Here is a 22191-nt window from a genome sequence, read left to right as displayed (position 1 = left end):
AGAATGCGGACGCTCTTAGCCGACTTCTGCTGTCAACCACTGAAAATGAGCCGGAGGTTCCAGGAGATATCCTGATGTTTGAAGCTTTGTCCCATCCACCATTGTCCGCCGAACGAGTGGCGAGAGAGACTGCAGCCGACAGCGTCCTAGCGAATGTATACCGAGCCATGCTAGAGGGTACGCTCGATCGGTTACAAACACCGGAGTACTCGGCGTACAGAGCCAAAGAGGCAGAGCTGTCGAACCACGGGGGATGTGTAAGTTGGGGAGCACGAATCGTGATTCCTACACAGCTAAGGAAAGACACGATGGCCCTGATGCACTCTGGACATCGCGGGATTGTGGCAATGAAAGCATGCGCTCGGAGCTACGTTTGGTGGCCCGGGATAGACACTGATATCGAGACAGCAGTTTCAGAATGCAGCACCTGTCAGATGCACCGAAAGTGTTCGCCCAAAGAACCTATCCCTGTCTGGACTAGGCCATCAGAGCCATGGGACACCCTTCACGTGGACTTTGCAGGTCCGGTCAATGGTCAAGTCTTCCTGGTTGTGGTGGATGCGTTTACCAAATGGCTCGAAGTGCGGGTAGTCCGCAATATGACCTCGACCGAAGTCATTAGGGAACTACGGGCCATGTTTGCAGCATTCGGCCTGCCAAGGAAAGTTGTGTCGGACAATGGCGCAGTGCTGGTGTCCGAGGAAATTAGAAGGTTTTACCGGAACAACGGCATCCTGGTGGTTACAAGTGCACCGTACCATCCTGCCACTAATGGACAGGCGGAACGCATAGTACAGGAGCTAAAAATCGCTCCCGCCAAGAAAAGGAAAGGAAGAACTAAGGTGTGTGCTTGCAAGGTTTTTGGTTAAACAACACAGCACCATTCACGTCACCAATGCTACATTGAGTCGGTTCCCAGGAGACCGCTGGTCAAATCGGTTTAATCAGTTCGGAGCCCGGCGTTCGTCTGCCCGCGCACCCCGAACTGATAAGCGCCAGTCTGTCAGACAGTACGTAACAGTGACTAAAATGCCCGGCCTGCCGTACAGTGTGCAAAGGTGTCTTCTATTTCTGCTATTTTTGTCTTTTTATCAGCTAAACATGCCCTTGTGTTTCCGTTTACCTGTATCCTAACCGAAGCGCTTGCGGCCTAACGCCCGCACGCACGTCCTTGCTATCAATCTGTCATTGGTTTGCTCCATCTGAATCTCCAGGCTTTTCTTTTAGGGCTGGAGTGCTGTGCTCACATTCCCATGCACAAATAAAACATTAGAATACTTTCGTGCTATGCTAAAATTCGGGTCACATCTCTAAGCCTATAGACCCTTTCCGAAATTCAGTGCCATCTGGTGGTTCGTAAAGCATCTTAGATTCGAAAAGCGCCAGAAAACAAGGACAACAGAAGGAATAGACGAAACAATGCGCTTCTGTTGTCCTTGTTTTCTGGCGCTTTTCGAATCTAAGATGTACCAACTTGCCCAACTCCAGATTCTTCGTAAAGCAGTTTGGCTTTTGCCATATCAATGGCGGAAATGCACTTGTATCAGCACCGTCACTTTTGCTAGTCAACGGCACGCGAGGAATTCTTCAGTGTGAGTTTTTTCAATCACTTTCAGTTTGATGGTGACCAAGAACCTGGATTCAGAACAAAGCTCCAAACCTCTCAGATGCTTCGGGAAAATTCTATACACCAAAATGCTTTAAAGCCTATTGTGTGCCGCCCGCAGATTGACTGAATCTGAGTTATTAGAAATAAACGCTTACGTAGCTCTTGTGTTTCATTCCTACGTCGCGTCGTACTGACCCCCTGAATGTACAGGTTTTGCATCATCTGGTCAGAAGCATCTTCAACGTCTTCCTTTATGAGTCGCTAGAAGGTTGCCATTGGTATGGCACAGATGCCTTTCCACAGATGATGATAGCGATCAAAGTGGCCAGACTGAATTTCGGAAAGGGTCTATTGTCAGATAAAGAAGGGTAGATATGTCTGTTTTTGCTACAGCATTAATATTTTCACAGTACCTGACAGTCATATTAGGAAGCCCTGAAAGCAGTTTAGAATGTTTCCCTAAAGTTGCCAATTTGTAATGACATATTCCCCTCTAGTTTTTTTACTCTACACCAGTACACTAACTTTTTATAACTTGCTTTTTAGTTTGGTACCTTGTATGTATAATGCTAGTTCTTGATGTGTGTGTGTTTCTTTGTCTGTGTTATGCACCAGTGGTAAGGCATGTTGCTGTTGGTGGGCATCTATAAATGAACATAAACATTTGTCAATATTCCTTTATTGTCAATGCACGCGGGCATTGTTGAAAAAAAAAAATAGTTTTTTACTTGTTTCTATTTCGTCTCGAGGATCACTACATCCTCGTGTACATTTGCTTTTTTATTTGAGCTTGTCAGTGTTCAGTTACGAAGGGTCGAGTGCATGCGTGATTTTGGTGTTCTATACACTGATTTGTCTTTTAAGGTACAGATAAATGATATTATGTTACAATTATACTTATCGTTAGCTCGTTCCAAGCTGAAATTTTCCTCTGTTGTCTCAGACTGTGTTGGGCGTACGAGCCTATACCCGTTTTGACCTCATGAAAAAAGTGAGTTTTGCACATTGTTCAGATGCGGCGTAAAGTAGTTCTTACGAGATTGGGTTTTTGGAGGAAAAAGCAATGCTTCTGATGTTTGGAACGTGTATGTCTTGATAAGATGACATATATCTAACCTAAAATTCACCTACATATATCTTCATTATCCGCATAAAATGGAAAATTAATGATCTGCATTCTTTTACTTTTTTTTACCACGGTTCTTGAGTTGAAAATGGGTATAGTAATATTAAAAAATGTCCACAAGGTGTTTTTTTTAATGATTGTTATATTGGGTGAAGTTTAATATGAATATAGAAGACTTTTGGAACAATGCAATTGCCCTACTTTGAGTTCTAAAAGATGTGAGCGAGAACAAATAGTTTTGTGTAAATGCCTTTATGATTAATTAATTGCCCTGATCTCACGTCATCTATTCATGATCACGTTCCAAGTCGAGTTTTGAGAGTTTCTCCTTTCTTTATTGACCCTATCTTGAAATGTCAACTTTTAAACCAGTTGCGCAATATTGATGAAGTTTGGAGGGTCGATGGATCTTGCCAAAGTGCACCGTACAAAGTTTAATCTCTGTAGGACAATATCCTGACATGCTACGGAAGGAGGCGTACAGCTGTTGATTGAGAGTCGCCTCACTTGAGAAAAAAATCTATCGCATAAAACTGCTGCAAAACATTGAGCATTTCTATGCTTTAACCTCAAATAGAACACATGGGAAAAACAGTTATGTTTTATGCTGAAATCTGTGCTTTTCTAGCATAAAATATCAATTTGAAAAACATTCTACATTTTGGGGGAATTTTCGCTAATCGAAAACTTGTTTTTTGGCAATGAGAACTTCATTTAAATAGAAAAAGAAATAGCTGTCTGCATTCCACATTAAATATGAGTTGAGAAACATCCACAGCAAAGAATAAATTTGGCAATGCATCAAAAGGATAGATTTCCTAAACTAAAAATTGCTACAATTGCTACAAGTGGGGAAGAACCTATGTCAAGTGTCCACACAACTTGATATTACTGGTGGTGGTAGCAAGTGCAAGGCACCAAGAGCATAGGTGGTGCCTTCCACTTTTACCTCGTCTCCTGCTTACCTACGGTGAGTGAGTCCGAGCTTCGGATGCTTATTTCCAGTGTCGTTTCGTTGTCGGCATGTGGACATTGTGAAACGGGAATTTGATATGCTCGTGATACACGAACCAGCATGAGCATTTTTGAGCAGGGGGAGCATCGTCGAGAAACAAAGCAGACAAAAAAAATGTGACTCTTTATAAACCTACATCAGTTTTAGTTTTGGTTTTCTGTCCAATCATAATAGGCTTTCCGATTGTTGTTTGTGTGCATAGCCTCTACCACGTAAAAGCTGGACTGGTACGGTGTTCTTTTCCGCATAATATTCTCTCCCTAAAAAAGATGTTCTATCTACGGGAGTCAAAAAATAAATGTTCTTTGCAATGAGAGTACAATCGTTATTCGAGGTGTAGTTGGTGCAGAGCTGCAGCGATTAGGAAACATCAAAGTTTCATGTAGGTGGCTGAGCATGTTGGTTTCTAATTTACGATAAGGAAAAAGGGACATCCAAGACAAACAGACAACACAGCACACCGCCTTTCTTTATCGCAAAGTTTCATGTTTGCAAAGCGTAGGACTTGACATTGTCCGCTTGACTTGAAACTTTCTCCGGATATATTTTTGACATTGCGATAAAACTTTGCAAGAGCATGCACAATTAGTTGCGGGACCCTAAAACAAAGAAATTGGAAGCATGGCTCTTGCCGAAAAATTGCAATTTCGAGTCCACGTCCCTCTTATTCAATTCATCTCGATTAGCCCTATGACCCGCACATAACGCTGGGACAACACCTACGGTGCACCGGATATTGACGTTTTCGACTCGTGTTTTTCACAGTTTAAATTGTTTCCGACTAATTTATGATCTCGCGGTTTGTGCATCATTACCGAGGCATCTGCCATTTGGGAGCGCAGAAAATAAACAAACGAATGACGGAAATACCGGGGAACCGCCCCATGCCGCGAGTGACGCGCACGGGGCCCCCTATGCAGCCGATCCAGGCGACGGCCATAGTGGTGATCCACCCCGGCTCAATGTTCCTGCGGATCGGCCGGGCGTCGGACTCCCACCCGCACACCCTCCCCCACGTGGTCGCCCGGCCGTGCCTGTCCGCCACCCAGCAGCCGCACGTCGACCCCATCCTGGTGCCAGAGGTCAACATGGTGAGGGCTCGGTTCCTTTTTGCGCCGTCTGCCGGAGCGGGGGTCCAAAACGTTTCTGCCCGACGAACACCCGCCTTTCATCGGTAGCTAAGATACCACCAGTCTTGGCACCAACGCACTGATACAGTTGAGAAGCCCACGGACCTTGTTAACCGTAATGCGAGTACAAGGGAAGATTTATCTCGCACATAGTTACGCAGTAATGGGCGACTCAAATCTGCTACTGGAAACACTGAGGTGCAAAGGCGGTCGATGAAACTTCCATGCTCGGAGACCCCCTGTGGGTTCTTTGGGGAATATCCTAGGAACCCAGTTTGAGACCCTATGTGCCTACTGCCCCAGCATCACCCGGTTAACTTTTTTGCTGTAGAGTCATTTATTTGCTGAGGAAAGCGAACTCAGTTAGACTGAAACTGGAGGACCACTGTGTGGGGAAGGGGGGTGGGGGGGGGGGGGGGGCACCAGAAACTTTTTGGGTCGTTCGAGCTGTGTCACTCTGCCGTGATATTCTTTATACCGGCATATTTCTGGCATTATGGCGGTTGTAAAGCCAAGTTTGGGTATTTTATTATTTTTATCGATGAGAATGGTGCCTCGGATGACTCGGTGCTTTCTAAATATTCGGAGTAGGGGTGAGCAAATATAGGAAATTTCGAACCTGAATCGAATATATAAATTAATTGTTTTTATTTGATTTGTAAACTAATAGAGAGTTTGTTTCACTCCACTCGTACCCACATGTGCCCAGTCGCAGTGTGGACTGGGCTCATTTCAGTCGGCACTTCGCGAGTGGCTGCACTCTCGGAGTTCATTTTGGCACCGACACTCCACGCGTGCATGCACTCGCTGCGCCGAGAAAATCAAGCGTGCGCCAAAATGCAATCTTTTCGCGCCTCGCTCGGGCGAGGAGCGAAAGCAGACGACGGGGGTTTGTCTACTACAATGCATCGTTCACATCGTGGAACCGAAAGAAAAAAGTAGAGTTTCTGCTAGAAATTGCGTCCCGCAGGCAGCAAAATCAAACGCGAGCTTGAGTTATGAACGTCTGCTATTTCATGAAGGAAGCAATCGACAACCGGTGCTTTATCTGCAAGTTTCGAATTGCTCTGCTGCCGTACAGATGCTGAAATCTACCACTGGGTAAAGAAAGGATCGGGACAAATATCAGCAGCCACGAGATTTCTCTCACCATCTGCGTGAAGGTGAAATGTTTAACATTTGTCGACAAAGCTCCCATAGTAGAAACCTGTGACATGTCCAGTCAGCATTCGGGAAAGCTCATGGTGACTTTACCCGAGGTTTGGGCAAAATCATAGCGTTTAACATTTGCCTATGTCTACTATCTTGCCACTTCGTATTTTGCTTCAGAAAGCTCTTGCTCTCGACGTCTTGACCTGTGTTAAAATCTGATCCACCTGTGTATGACGATCGAAATCGGAAGTCTCAGAAAACATATTTCTGGGTATTCCAATGGACTAGTTTGAAGCGGTATACTTTAAGTGGTTTACGCAATATGGTGGGTGCAACAGCTTAAAAAAACGAGGACGATGAAAGGAACAGACATGACAGGGTAACAGCTGTTGCCCTGTCCTGTCAGTTCCTTTTATCATCCTCGTTTTTTTTAAAGCTGTCATACCCACCATGTCGAACTTTTACCAACTTGCCCAGTTCAACCCCTTGTTCACGCGATACCATACTTAATTAAAATGGATCAAGCTTTTGTGTGAACATTATCACCAGTTTTAGCTGTTTTGTAGTAAGCTGGTTGCGGAAACTTACACTGTGTGTTAATATGTCTACAGTGGCCGAGTAGCTTGAAGTCATTGCAAATGTAAACTACATGTTGCAGGGACCAACACTTATAGATAAACGTTGACTGCACTCTCGCATTCCCACCCATCATGTCGAACAGAAACACTATTTTCTGTTGAGGTCAGTACTCTCACTACAACATACAAGGCAACTGCATCAGTCTTCTGCACTCTGTGCATTTGGCAAGTTCGTTTGGGGCCGGTTCTTCGTGCGGCACTCCGCGAGTGCAACGCATTCTGGGAGAGAACTCACATGGTGCCAGTGCGTGTGAAACAAACTCGCTATAAGTCTCGAGTCTTTTTTCAAATAATATGAATATTCGCAACTAACCAAATATTCCAGTACGAATCCTACCATAAAATTCTGTAAAATCACCCACCCAAAATGACGAGACAAATGGTGAAAGTGGTAAATGGGGTGGAAGATGTTCGTGGATGTGAAAGAAAAATTAATTAAAAACTCGGAGATAAACAAGGGGGAGGGATTTTCTACAAACTAGATGAACCAGGAACTAAAACTGCAGATTGCAGACACAGCAAATTCGCTTTCCACGGTGCAACAAACATGCGGGAATTTGGTACGAACCCGCCTGTCACGGGAACTGATACCGCAGGCCATGGATGCAGCAGTTTCATGCTTCATAGTGCGATGAACCCAATGCAAACCTGGGTGTCACGGGAACCAATATCGTGTGTGCAGATAGTGAACAAAAGCGCTGGAACACACTATTATTTTGTAGTAGGGTGAGGACTTGGGCAAGTTGGTTTTACATATTGACGAATTAAAAACACTGCAAACGAGACGAAGGACAAGAGGAGACGTAGACAGACAGAGTGCTGACTCTCAACTGAATTTTATTGGCAAGCAACACATAAAATTGCTGCAAATAAATAGGACGCAATCCTTATCACCTTGTCATGCACTAAGTCTATCATAGGGCAAGTTGGTTTTACATATTGACGAATTAAAAACACTGCAAACGAGACGAAGGACAAGAGGAGACGTAGACAGACAGAGTGCTGACTCTCAACTCAATTTTATTGGCAAGCAACACATAAAATTGCTGCAAATAAATAGGATGCAATCTTTATCACCTTGTCATGCACTAAGTCTATCATAGGGCAAGTTGGTTTTACATATTGACGAATTAAAAACACTGCAAACGAGATGAAGGACAAGAGGAGACGTAGACAGACAGAGTGCTGACTCTCAACTGAATTTTATTGGCAAGCAACACATAAAATTGCTGCAAATAAATAGGACGCAATCCTTATCACCTTGTCATGCACTAAGTCTATCATAGGGCAAGTTGGTTTTACATATTGACGAATTAAAAACACTGCAAACGAGACGAAGGACAAGAGGAGACGTAGACAGACAGAGTGCTGACTCTCAACTGAATTTTATTGGCAAGCAACACATAAAATTGCTGCAAATAAATAGGACACAATCCTTATCACCTTGTCATGCACTAAGTCTATCATAGGGCAAGTTGGTTTTACATATTGACGAATTAAAAACACTGCAAACGAGACGAAGGACAAGAGGAGACGTAGACAGACAGGGTGCTGACTCTCAACTGAATTTTATTGGCAAGCAACACATAAAATTGCTGCAAATAAATAGGACGCAATCCTTATCACCTTGTCATGCACTAAGTCTATCATAGGGCAAGTTGGTTTTACATATTGACGAATTAAAAACACTGCAAACGAGACGAAGGACAAGAGGAGACGTAGACAGACAGAGTGCTGACTCTCAACTGAATTTTATTGGCAAGCAACACATAAAATTGCTGCAAATAAATAGGACGCAATCCTTATCACCTTGTCATGCACTAAGTCTATCATAGGGCAAGTTGGTTTTACATATTGACAAATTAAAGACACTGCAAACGAGACGAAGGACAAGAGGAGACGTAGACAGACAGAGTGCTGACTCTCAACTGAATTTTATTGGCAAGCAACACATAAAATTGCTGCAAATAAATAGGACGCAATCCTTATCACCTTGTCATGCACTAAGTCTATCATAGGGCAAGTTGGTTTTACATATTGACGAATTAAAAACACTGCAAACGAGACGAAGGACAAGAGGAGACGTAGACAGACAGAGTGCTGACTCTCAACTGAATTTTATTGGCAAGCAACACATAAAATTGCTGCAAATCAATAGGACGCAATCTTTATCACCTTGTCATGCACTAAGTCTATCATAGGGCAAGTTGGTTTTACATATTGACGAATTAAAAACACTGCAAATGAGACGAAAGACAAGAGGAGACGTAGACAGACAGAGTGCTGACTCTCAACTGAATTTTATTGGCAAGCAACACATAAAATTGCTGCAAATAAATAGGACGCAATCCTTATCACCTTGTCATGCACTAAGTCTATCATAGGGCAAGTTGGTTTTACATATTGACGAATTAAAAACACTGCAAACGAGATGAAGGACAAGAGGAGACGTAGACAGACAGGGTGCTGACTCTCAACTGAATTTTATTGGCAAGCAACACATAAAATTGCTGCAAATAAATAGGACGCAATCCTTATCACCTTGTCATGCACTAAGTCTATCATAGGGCAAGTTGGTTTTACATATTGACGAATTAAAAACACTGCAAACGAGACGAAGGACAAGAGGAGACGTAGACAGACAGAGTGCTGACTCTCAACTCAATTTTATTGGCAAGCAACACATAAAATTGCTGCAAATAAATAGGATGCAATCTTTATCACCTTGTCATGCACTAAGTCTATCATAGGGCAAGTTGGTTTTACATATTGACGAATTAAAAACACTGCAAACGAGATGAAGGACAAGAGGAGACGTAGACAGACAGAGTGCTGACTCTCAACTGAATTTTATTGGCAAGCAACACATAAAATTGCTGCAAATAAATAGGACGCAATCCTTATCACCTTGTCATGCACTAAGTCTATCATAGGGCAAGTTGGTTTTACATATTGACGAATTAAAAACACTGCAAACGAGACGAAGGACAAGAGGAGACGTAGACAGACAGAGTGCTGACTCTCAACTGAATTTTATTGGCAAGCAACACATAAAATTGCTGCAAATAAATAGGACACAATCCTTATCACCTTGTCATGCACTAAGTCTATCATAGGGCAAGTTGGTTTTACATATTGACGAATTAAAAACACTGCAAACGAGACGAAGGACAAGAGGAGACGTAGACAGACAGGGTGCTGACTCTCAACTGAATTTTATTGGCAAGCAACACATAAAATTGCTGCAAATAAATAGGACGCAATCCTTATCACCTTGTCATGCACTAAGTCTATCATAGGGCAAGTTGGTTTTACATATTGACGAATTAAAAACACTGCAAACGAGACGAAGGACAAGAGGAGACGTAGACAGACAGAGTGCTGACTCTCAACTGAATTTTATTGGCAAGCAACACATAAAATTGCTGCAAATAAATAGGACGCAATCCTTATCACCTTGTCATGCACTAAGTCTATCATAGGGCAAGTTGGTTTTACATATTGACAAATTAAAGACACTGCAAACGAGACGAAGGACAAGAGGAGACGTAGACAGAGTGCTGGCTCTCAACTGAATTTTATTGGCAAGCAACACATAAAATTGCTGCAAATAAATAGGACGCAATCTTTATCACCTTGTCATGCACTAAGTCTATCATAGGGCAAGTTGGTTTTACATATTGACGAATTAAAAACACTGCAAACGAGACGAAGGACAAGAGGAGACGTAGTCAGACAGGGTGCTGACTCTCAACTGAATTTTATTGGCAAGCAACACATAAAATTGCTGCAAATAAATAGGACGCAATCCTTATCACCCTGTCATGCACTAAGTCTATCATAGGGCAAGTTGGTTTTACATATTGACGAATTAAAAACACTGCAAACGAGACGAAGGACAAGAGGAGACGTAGACAGACAGGGTGCTGACTCTCAACTGAATTTTATTGGCAAGCAACACATAAAATTGCTGCAAATAAATAGGACGCAATCTTTATCACCTTGTCATGCACTAAGTCTATCATAGGGCAAGTTGGTTTTACATATTGACGAATTAAAAACACTGCAAACGAGACGAAGGACAAGAGGAGACGTAGACAGACAGGGTGCTGACTCTCAACTGAATTTTATTGGCAAGCAACACATAAAATTGCTGCAAATAAATAGGACGCAATCCTTATCACCTTGTCATGCACTAAGTCTATCATAGGGCAAGTTGGTTTTACATATTGACGAATTAAAAACACTGCAAACGAGACGAAGGACAAGAGGAGACGTAGACAGACAGGGTGCTGACTCTCAACTGAATTTTATTGGCAAGCAACACATAAAATTGCTGCAAATAAATAGGACGCAATCTTTATCACCTTGTCATGCACTAAGTCTATCATAGGGCAAGTTGGTTTTACATATTGACGAATTAAAAACACTGCAAACGAGACGAAGGACAAGAGGAGACGTAGACAGACAGGGTGCTGACTCTCAACTGAATTTTATTGGCAAGCAACACATAAAATTGCTGCAAATAAATAGGACGCAATCCTTATCACCTTGTCATGCACTAAGTCTATCATAGGGCAAGTTGGTTTTACATATTGACGAATTAAAAACACTGCAAACGAGACGAAGGACAAGAGGAGACGTAGACAGAGTGCTGGCTCTCAACTGAATTTTATTGGCAAGCAACACATAAAATTGCTGCAAATAAATAGGACGCAATCTTTATCACCTTGTCATGCACTAAGTCTATCATAGGGCAAGTTGGTTTTACATATTGACGAATTAAAAACACTGCAAACGAGACGAAGGACAAGAGGAGACGTAGACAGACAGAGTGCTGACTCTCAACTGAATTTTATTGGCAAGCAACACATAAAATTGCTGCAAATAAATAGGACGCAATCTTTATCACCTTGTCATGCACTAAGTCTATCATAGGGCAAGTTGGTTTTACATATTGACGAATTAAAAACACTGCAAACGAGACGAAGGACAAGAGGAGACGTAGACAGACAGGGTGCTGACTCTCAACTGAATTTTATTGGCAAGCAACACATAAAATTGCTGCAAATAAATAGGACGCAATCCTTATCACCTTGTCATGCACTAAGTCTATCATAGGGCAAGTTGGTTTTACATATTGACGAATTAAAAACACTGCAAACGAGACGAAGGACAAGAGGAGACGTAGACAGACAGGGTGCTGACTCTCAACTGAATTTTATTGGCAAGCAACACATAAAATTGCTGCAAATAAATAGGACGCAATCTTTATCACCTTGTCATGCACTAAGTCTATCATAGGGCAAGTTGGTTTTACATATTGACGAATTAAAAACACTGCAAACGAGACGAAGGACAAGAGGAGACGTAGACAGACAGAGTGCTGACTCTCAACTGAATTTTATTGGCAAGCAACACATAAAATTGCTGCAAATAAATAGGACGCAATCCTTATCACCTTGTCATGCACTAAGTCTATCATAGGGCAAGTTGGTTTTACATATTGACAAATTAAAGACACTGCAAACGAGACGAAGGACAAGAGGAGACGTAGACAGAGTGCTGGCTCTCAACTGAATTTTATTGGCAAGCAACACATAAAATTGCTGCAAATAAATAGGACGCAATCTTTATCACCTTGTCATGCACTAAGTCTATCATAGGGCAAGTTGGTTTTACATATTGACGAATTAAAAACACTGCAAACGAGACGAAGGACAAGAGGAGACGTAGACAGACAGAGTGCTGACTCTCAACTGAATTTTATTGGCAAGCAACACATAAAATTGCTGCAAATAAATAGGACGCAATCTTTATCACCTTGTCATGCACTAAGTCTATCATAGGGCAAGTTGGTTTTACATATTGACGAATTAAAAACACTGCAAACGAGACGAAGGACAAGAGGACACGTAGACAGACAGGGTGCTGACTCTCAACTGAATTTTATTGGCAAGCAACACATAAAATTGCTGCAAATAAATAGGACGCAATCCTTATCACCTTGTCATGCACTAAGTCTATCATAGGGCAAGTTGGTTTTACATATTGACGAATTAAAAACACTGCAAACGAGACGAAGGACAAGAGGAGACGTAGACAGACAGGGTGCTGACTCTCAACTGAATTTTATTGGCAAGCAACACATAAAATTGCTGCAAATAAATAGGACGCAATCCTTATCACCTTGTCATGCACTAAGTCTATCATAGGGCAAGTTGGTTTTACATATTGACGAATTAAAAACACTGCAAACGAGACGAAGGACAAGAGGAGACGTAGACAGACAGAGTGCTGACTCTCAACTGAATTTTATTGGCAAGCAACACATAAAATTGCTGCAAATAAATAGGACGCAATCCTTATCACCTTGTCATGCACTAAGTCTATCATAGGGCAAGTTGGTTTTACATATTGACGAATTAAAAACACTGCAAACGAGACGAAGGACAAGAGGAGACGTAGACAGAGTGCTGGCTCTCAACTGAATTTTATTGGCAAGCAACACATAAAATTGCTGCAAATAAATAGGACGCAATCTTTATCACCTTGTCATGCACTAAGTCTATCATAGGGCAAGTTGGTTTTACATATTGACGAATTAAAAACACTGCAAACGAGACGAAGGACAAGAGGAGACGTAGACAGAGTGCTGACTCTCAACTGAATTTTATTGGCAAGCAACACATAAAATTGCTGCAAATAAATAGGACGCAATCTTTATCACCTTGTCATGCACTAAGTCTATCATAGGGCAAGTTGGTTTTACATATTGACGAATTAAAAACACTGCAAACGAGACGAAGGACAAGAGGAGACGTAGACAGACAGAGTGCTGACTCTCAACTGAATTTTATTGGCAAGCAACACATAAAATTGCTGCAAATAAATAGGACGCAATCCTTATCACCTTGTCATGCACTAAGTCTATCATAGGGCAAGTTGGTTTTACATATTGACGAATTAAAAACACTGCAAACGAGACGAAGGACAAGAGGAGACGTAGACAGACAGGGTGCTGACTCTCAACTGAATTTTATTGGCAAGCAACACATAAAATTGCTGCAAATAAATAGGACGCAATCCTTATCACCTTGTCATGCACTAAGTCTATCATAGGGCAAGTTGGTTTTACATATTGACGAATTAAAAACACTGCAAACGAGACGAAGGACAAGAGGAGACGTAGACAGACAGAGTGCTGACTCTCAACTGAATTTTATTGGCAAGCAACACATAAAATTGCTGCAAATAAATAGGACGCAATCCTTATCACCTTGTCATGCACTAAGTCTATCATAGGGCAAGTTGGTTTTACATATTGACGAATTAAAAACACTGCAAACGAGACGAAGGACAAGAGGAGACGTAGACAGAGTGCTGGCTCTCAACTGAATTTTATTGGCAAGCAACACATAAAATTGCTGCAAATAAATAGGACGCAATCTTTATCACCTTGTCATGCACTAAGTCTATCATAGGGCAAGTTGGTTTTACATATTGACGAATTAAAAACACTGCAAACGAGACGAAGGACAAGAGGAGACGTAGACAGACAGAGTGCTGACTCTCAACTGAATTTTATTGGCAAGCAACACATAAAATTGCTGCAAATAAATAGGACGCAATCTTTATCACCTTGTCATGCACTAAGTCTATCATAGGGCAAGTTGGTTTTACATATTGACGAATTAAAAACACTGCAAACGAGACGAAGGACAAGAGGAGACGTAGACAGACAGGGTGCTGACTCTCAACTGAATTTTATTGGCAAGCAACACATAAAATTGCTGCAAATAAATAGGACGCAATCCTTATCACCTTGTCATGCACTAAGTCTATCATAGGGCAAGTTGGTTTTACATATTGACGAATTAAAAACACTGCAAACGAGACGAAGGACAAGAGGAGACGTTGACAGACAGGGTGCTGACTCTCAACTGAATTTTATTGGCAAGCAACACATAAAATTGCTGCAAATAAATAGGACGCAATCTTTATCACCTTGTCATGCACTAAGTCTATCATAGGGCAAGTTGGTTTTACATATTGACGAATTAAAAACACTGCAAACGAGACGAAGGACAAGAGGAGACGTAGACAGACAGGGTGCTGACTCTCAACTGAATTTTATTGGCAAGCAACACATAAAATTGCTGCAAATAAATAGGACGCAATCCTTATCACCTTGTCATGCACTAAGTCTATCATAGGGCAAGTTGGTTTTACATATTGACGAATTAAAAACACTGCAAACGAGACGAAGGACAAGAGGTGACGTAGACAGACAGGGTGCTGACTCTCAACTGAATTTTATTGGCAAGCAACACATAAAATTGCTGCAAATAAATAGGACGCAATCTTTATCACCTTGTCATGCACTAAGTCTATCATAGGGCAAGTTGGTTTTACATATTGACGAATTAAAAACACTGCAAACGAGACGAAGGACAAGAGGAGACGTAGACAGACAGGGTGCTGACTCTCAACTGAATTTTATTGGCAAGCAACACATAAAATTGCTGCAAATAAATAGGACGCAATCCTTATCACCTTGTCATGCACTAAGTCTATCATAGGGCAAGTTGGTTTTACATATTGACGAATTAAAAACACTGCAAACGAGACGAAGGACAAGAGGAGACGTAGACAGACAGGGTGCTGACTCTCAACTGAATTTTATTGGCAAGCAACACATAAAATTGCTGCAAATAAATAGGACGCAATCTTTATCACCTTGTCATGCACTAAGTCTATCATAGGGCAAGTTGGTTTGACATATTGACGAATTAAAAACACTGCAAACGAGACGAAGGACAAGAGGAGACGTAGACAGACAGAGTGCTGACTCTCAACTGAATTTTATTGGCAAGCAACACATAAAATTGCTGCAAATAAATAGGACGCAATCCTTATCACCTTGTCATGCACTAAGTCTATCATAGGGCAAGTTGGTTTTACATATTGACGAATTAAAAACACTGCAAACGAGACGAAGGACAAGAGGAGACGTAGACAGACAGGGTGCTGACTCTCAACTGAATTTTATTGGCAAGCAACACATAAAATTGCTGCAAATAAATAGGACGCAATCTTTATCACCTTGTCATGCACTAAGTCTATCATAGGGCAAGTTGGTTTTACATATTGACGAATTAAAAACACTGCAAACGAGACGAAGGACAAGAGGAGACGTAGACAGACAGGGTGCTGACTCTCAACTGAATTTTATTGGCAAGCAACACATAAAATTGCTGCAAATAAATAGGACGCAATCCTTATCACCTTGTCATGCACTAAGTCTATCATAGGGCAAGTTGGTTTTACATATTGACGAATTAAAAACACTGCAAACGAGACGAAGGACAAGAGGAGACGTAGACAGACAGGGTGCTGACTCTCAACTGAATTTTATTGGCAAGCAACACATAAAATTGCTGCAAATAAATAGGACGCAATCTTTATCACCTTGTCATGCACTAAGTCTATCATAGGGCAAGTTGGTTTTACATATTGACGAATTAAAAACACTGCAAACGAGACGAAGGACAAGAGGAGACGTAGACAGACAGAGTGCTGACTCTCAACTGAATTTTATTGGCAAGCAACACATAAAATTGCTGCAAATAAATAGGACGCAATCCTTATCACCTTGTCATGCACTAAGTCTATCATAGGGCAAGTTGGTTTTACATATTGACGAATTAAAAACACTGCAAACGAGACGAAGGACAAGAGGAGACGTAGACAGACAGAGTGCTGACTCTCAACTGAATTTTATTGGCAAGCAACACATAAAATTGCTGCAAATAAATAGGACGCAATCCTTATCACCTTGTCATGCACTAAGTCTATCATAGGGCAAGTTGGTTTTACATATTGACGAATTAAAAACACTGCAAACGAGACGAAGGACAAGAGGAGACGTAGACAGACAGAGTGCTGACTCTCAACTGAATTTTATTGGCAAGCAACACATAAAATTGCTGCAAATAAATAGGACGCAATCCTTATCACCTTGTCATGCACTAAGTCTATCATAGGGCAAGTTGGTTTTACATATAAACGAATTAAAAACACTGCAAACGAGACGAAGGACAAGAGGAGACGTAGACAGACAGAGTGCTGACTCTCAACTGAATTTTATTGGCAAGCAACACATAAAATTGCTGCAAATAAATAGGACGCAATCTTTATCACCTTGTCATGCACTAAGTCTATCATAGGGCAAGTTGGTTTTACATATTGATGAATTAAAAACACTGCAAACGAGACGAAGGACAAGAGAAGACGTAGACAGACAGAGTGCTGACTCTCAACTGAATTTTATTGGCAAGCAACACATAAAATTGCTGCAAATAAATAGGACGCAATCTTTATCACCTTGTCATGCACTAAGTCTATCATAGGGCAAGTTGGTTTTACATATTGACGAATTAAAAACACTGCAAACGAGACGAAGGACAAGAGGAGACGTAGACAGACAGAGTGCTGACTCTCAACTGAATTTTATTGGCAAGCAACACATAAAATTGCTGCAAATAAATAGGACGCAATCTTTATCACCTTGTCATGCACTAAGTCTATCATAGGGCAAGTTGGTTTTACATATTGACGAATTAAAAACACTGCAAACGAGACGAAGGACAAGAGGAGACGTAGACAGAGTGCTGGCTCTCAACTGAATTTTATTGGCAAGCAACACATAAAATTGCTGCAAATAAATAGGACGCAATCTTTATCACCTTGTCATGCACTAAGTCTATCATAGGGCAAGTTGGTTTTACATATTGACGAATTAAAAACACTGCAAACGAGACGAAGGACAAGAGGAGACGTAGACAGACAGAGTGCTGACTCTCAACTGAATTTTATTGGCAAGCAACACATAAAATTGCTGCAAATAAATAGGACGCAATCCTTATCACCTTGTCATGCACTAAGTCTATCATAGGGCAAGTTGGTTTTACATATTTACGAATTAAAAACACTGCAAACGAGACGAAGGACAAGAGGAGACGTAGACAGACAGAGTGCTGACTCTCAACTGAATTTTATTGGCAAGCAACACATAAAATTGCTGCAAATAAATAGGACGCAATCCTTATCACCTTGTCATGCACTAAGTCTATCATAGGGCAAGTTGGTTTTACATATTGACGAATTAAAAACACTGCAAACGAGACGAAGGACAAGAGGAGACGTAGACAGACAGAGTGCTGACTCTCAACTAAATTATATTGGCAAGCAACACATAAAATTGCTGCAAATAAATAGGACGCAATCTTTATCACCTTGTCATGCACTAAGTCTATCATAGGGCAAGTTGGTTTTACATATTGACGAATTAAAAACACTGCAAACGAGACGAAGGACAAGAGGAGACGTAGACAGACAGAGTGCTGACTCTCAACTGAATTTTATTGGCAAGCAACACATAAAATTGCTGCAAATAAATAGGACGCAATCCTTATCACCTTGTCATGCACTAAGTCTATCATAGGGCAAGTTGGTTTTACATATTGACGAATTAAAAACACTGCAAACGAGATGAAGGACAAGAGGAGACGTAGACAGACAGAGTGCTGACTCTCAACTGAATTTTATTGGCAAGCAACACATAAAATTGCTGCAAATAAATAGGACGCAATCCTTATCACCTTGTCATGCACTAAGTCTATCATAGGGCAAGTTGGTTTTACATATTGACGAATTAAAAACACTGCAAACGAGACGAAGGACAAGAGGAGACGTAGACAGACAGAGTGCTGACTCTCAACTGAATTTTATTGGCAAGCAACACATAAAATTGCTGCAAATAAATAGGACGCAATCTTTATCACCTTGTCATGCACTAAGTCTATCATAGGGCAAGTTGGTTTTACATATTGACGAATTAAAAACACTGCAAACGAGACGAAGGACAAGAGGAGACGTAGACAGACAGAGTGCTGACTCTCAACTGAATTTTATTGGCAAGCAACACATAAAATTGCTGCAAATAAATAGGACGCAATCCTTATCACCTTGTCATGCACTAAGTCTATCATAGGGCAAGTTGGTTTTACATATTGACGAATTAAAACCCTGCAAACGAGACGAAGGACAAGAGGAGACGTAGACAGACAGAGTGCTGACTCTCAACTGAATTTTATTGGCAAGCAACACATAAAATTGCTGCAAATAAATAGGACGCAATCCTTATCACCTTGTCATGCACTAAGTCTATCATAGGGCAAGTTGGTTTTACATATTGACGAATTAAAAACACTGCAAACGAGACGAAGGACAAGAGGAGACGTAGACAGACAGAGTGCTGACTCTCAACTGAATTTTATTGGCAAGCAACACATAAAATTGCTGCAAATAAATAGGATGCAATCTTTATCACCTTGTCATGCACTAAGTCTATCATAGGGCAAGTTGGTTTTACATATTGACGAATTAAAAACACTGCAAACGAGATGAAGGACAAGAGGAGACGTAGACAGACAGAGTGCTGACTCTCAACTGAATTGTATTGGCAAGCAACACATAAAATTGCTGCAAATAAATAGGACGCAATCCTTATCACCTTGTCATGCACTAAGTCTATCATAGGGCAAGTTGGTTTTACATATTGACGAATTAAAAACACTGCAAACGAGACGAAGGACAAGAGGAGACGTAGACAGACAGAGTGCTGACTCTCAACTGAATTTTATTGGCAACACATAAAATTGCTGCAAATAAATAGGACGCAATCTTTATCACCTTGTCATGCACTAAGTCTATCATAGGGCAAGTTGGTTTTACATATTGACGAATTAAAAACACTGCAAACGAGACGAAGGACAAGAGGAGACGTAGACAGACAGAGTGCTGACTCTCAACTGAATTTTATTGGCCAGCAACACATAAAATTGCTGCAAATAAATAGGACGCAATCCTTATCACCTTGTCATGCACTAAGTCTATCATAGGGCAAGTTGGTTTTACATATTGACGAATTAAAAACACTGCAAACGAGACGAAGGACAAGAGGAGACGTAGACAGACAGAGTGCTGACTCTCAACTGAATTTTATTGGCAAGCAACACATAAAATTGCTGCAAATAAATAGGACGCAATCCTTATCACCTTGTCATGCACTAAGTCTATCATAGGGCAAGTTGGTTTTACATATTGACGAATTAAAAACACTGCAAACGAGACGAAGGACAAGAGGAGACGTAGACAGACAGAGTGCTGACTCTCAACTGAATTTTATTGGCAAGCAACACATAAAATTGCTGCAAATAAATAGGACGCAATCTTTATCACCTTGTCATGCACTAAGTCTATCATAGGGCAAGTTGGTTTTACATATTGACGAATTAAAAACACTGCAAACGAGACGAAGGACAAGAGGAGACGTAGACAGACAGAGTGCTTACTCTCAACTGAATTTTATTGGCAAGCAACACATAAAATTGCTGCAAATAAATAGGACGCAATCTTTATCACCTTGTCATGCACTAAGTCTATCATAGGGCAAGTTGGTTTTACATATTGACGAATTAAAAACACTGCAAACGAGACGAAGGACAAGAGGAGACGTAGACAGACAGAGTGCTGACTCTCAACTGAATTTTATTGGCAAGCAACATATAAAATTGCTGCAAATAAATAGGACGCAATCTTTATCACCTTGTCATGCACTAAGTCTATCATAGGGCAAGTTGGTTTTACATATTGACGAATTAAAAACACTGCAAACGAGACGAAGGACAAGAGGAGACGTAGACAGACAGAGTGCTGACTCTCAACTGAATTTTATTGGCAAGCAACACATAAAATTGCTGCAAATAAATAGGACGCAATCTTTATCACCTTGTCATGCACTAAGTCTATCATAGGGCAAGTTGGTTTTACATATTGACGAATTAAAAACACTGCAAACGAGACGAAGGACAAGAGGAGACGTAGACAGACAGAGTGCTGACTCTCAACTGAATTTTATTTGCAAGGAACACATAAAATTGCTGCAAATAAATAGGATGCAATCTTTATCACCTTGTCATGCACTAAGTCTATCATAGGGCAAGTTGGTTTTACATATTGACGAATTAAAAACACTGCAAACGAGACGAAGGACAAGAGGAGACGTAGACAGACAGAGTGCTGACTCTCAACTGAATTTTATTGGCAAGCAACATATAAAATTGCTGCAAATAAATAGGACGCAATCTTTATCACCTTGTCATGCACTAAGTCTATCATAGGGCAAGTTGGTTTTACATATTGACGAATTAAAAACACTGCAAACGAGACGAAGGACAAGAGGAGACGTAGACAGACAGAGTGCTGACTCTCAACTGAATTTTATTGGCAAGCAACACATAAAATTGCTGCAAATAAATAGGACGCAATCTTTATCACCTTGTCATGCACTAAGTCTATCATAGGGCAAGTTGGTTTTACATATTGACGAATTAAAAACACTGCAAACGAGACGAAGGACAAGAGGAGACGTAGACAGACAGAGTGCTGACTCTCAACTGAATTTTATTGGCAAGCAACACATAAAATTGCTGCAAATAAATAGGATGCAATCTTTATCACCTTGTCATGCACTAAGTCTATCATAGGGCAAGTTGGTTTTACATATTGACGAATTAAAAACACTGCAAACGAGACAAAGGACAAGAGGAGACGTAAACAGACAGAGTGCTGACTCTCAACTGAATTTTATTGGCAAGCAACACATAAAATTGCTGCAAATAAATAGGACGCAATCTTTATCACCTTGTCATGCACTAAGTCTATCATAGGGCAAGTTGGTTTTACATATTGACGAATTAAAAACACTGCAAACGAGACGAAGGACAAGAGGAGACGTAGACAGACAGAGTGCTGACTCTCAACTGAATTTTATTTGCAAGGAACACATAAAATTGCTGCAAATAAATAGGACGCAATCTTTATCACCTTGTCATGCACTAAGTCTATCATAGGGCAAGTTGGTTTTACATATTGACGAATTAAAAACACTGCAAACGAGACGAAGGACAAGAGGAGACGTAGACAGACAGAGTGCTGACTCTCAACTGAATTTTATTGGCAAGCAACACATAAAATTGCTGCAAATAAATAGGACGCAATCCTTATCACCTTGTCATGCACTAAGTCTATCATAGGGCAAGTTGGTTTTACATATTGACGAATTAAAAACACTGCAAACGAGACGAAGGACAAGAGGCGACGTAGACAGACAGAGTGCTGACTCTCAACTGAATTTTATTGGCAAGCAACATATAAAATTGCTGCAAATAAATAGGACGCAATCTTTATCACCTTGTCATGCACTAAGTCTATCATAGGGCAAGTTGGTTTTACATATTGACGAATTAAAAACACTGCAAACGAGACGAAGGACAAGAGGAGACGTAGACAGACAGAGTGCTGACTCTCAACTGAATTTTATTGGCAAGCAACATATAAAATTGCTGCAAATAAATAGGACGCAATCTTTATCACCTTGTCATGCACTAAGTCTA

At 41.0% G+C, this 22191-nt stretch overlaps 1 protein-coding gene across 4 annotated transcripts in view; it reads left to right on the top strand.

The window, feature by feature from the left end:
* LOC8037528 (actin-related protein 8) overlaps positions 1–22191 on the top strand; it is a 109279-nt gene that overhangs the window by 7535 nt on the left and 79553 nt on the right. For 2 of the 4 annotated variants that reach the window (XM_042292667.1, XM_042292666.1), the window contains exons 1-3: positions 2417–2473; positions 2553–2600; positions 4671–4841. In XM_042292667.1, the coding sequence (XP_042148601.1) occupies positions 2432–2473; positions 2553–2600; positions 4671–4841 (261 nt within the window). In that variant the 5' untranslated portion in view covers positions 2417–2431. Of the gene's footprint in view, positions 1–2160; positions 2227–2416; positions 2474–2552; positions 2601–4670; positions 4842–22191 lie in introns of those variants that run through there. The other 2 variants (XM_042292669.1, XM_029973914.4) reach the window with 2 other exon arrangements.

Source organism: Ixodes scapularis, unplaced genomic scaffold, assembly GCF_016920785.2.
Source record: "Ixodes scapularis isolate PalLabHiFi unplaced genomic scaffold, ASM1692078v2 PGA_scaffold3__209_contigs__length_174095766, whole genome shotgun sequence".
NCBI lineage: Eukaryota > Metazoa > Arthropoda > Arachnida > Ixodida > Ixodidae > Ixodes > Ixodes scapularis.
This window is presented reverse-complemented; position numbering and strand designations above follow the sequence as displayed.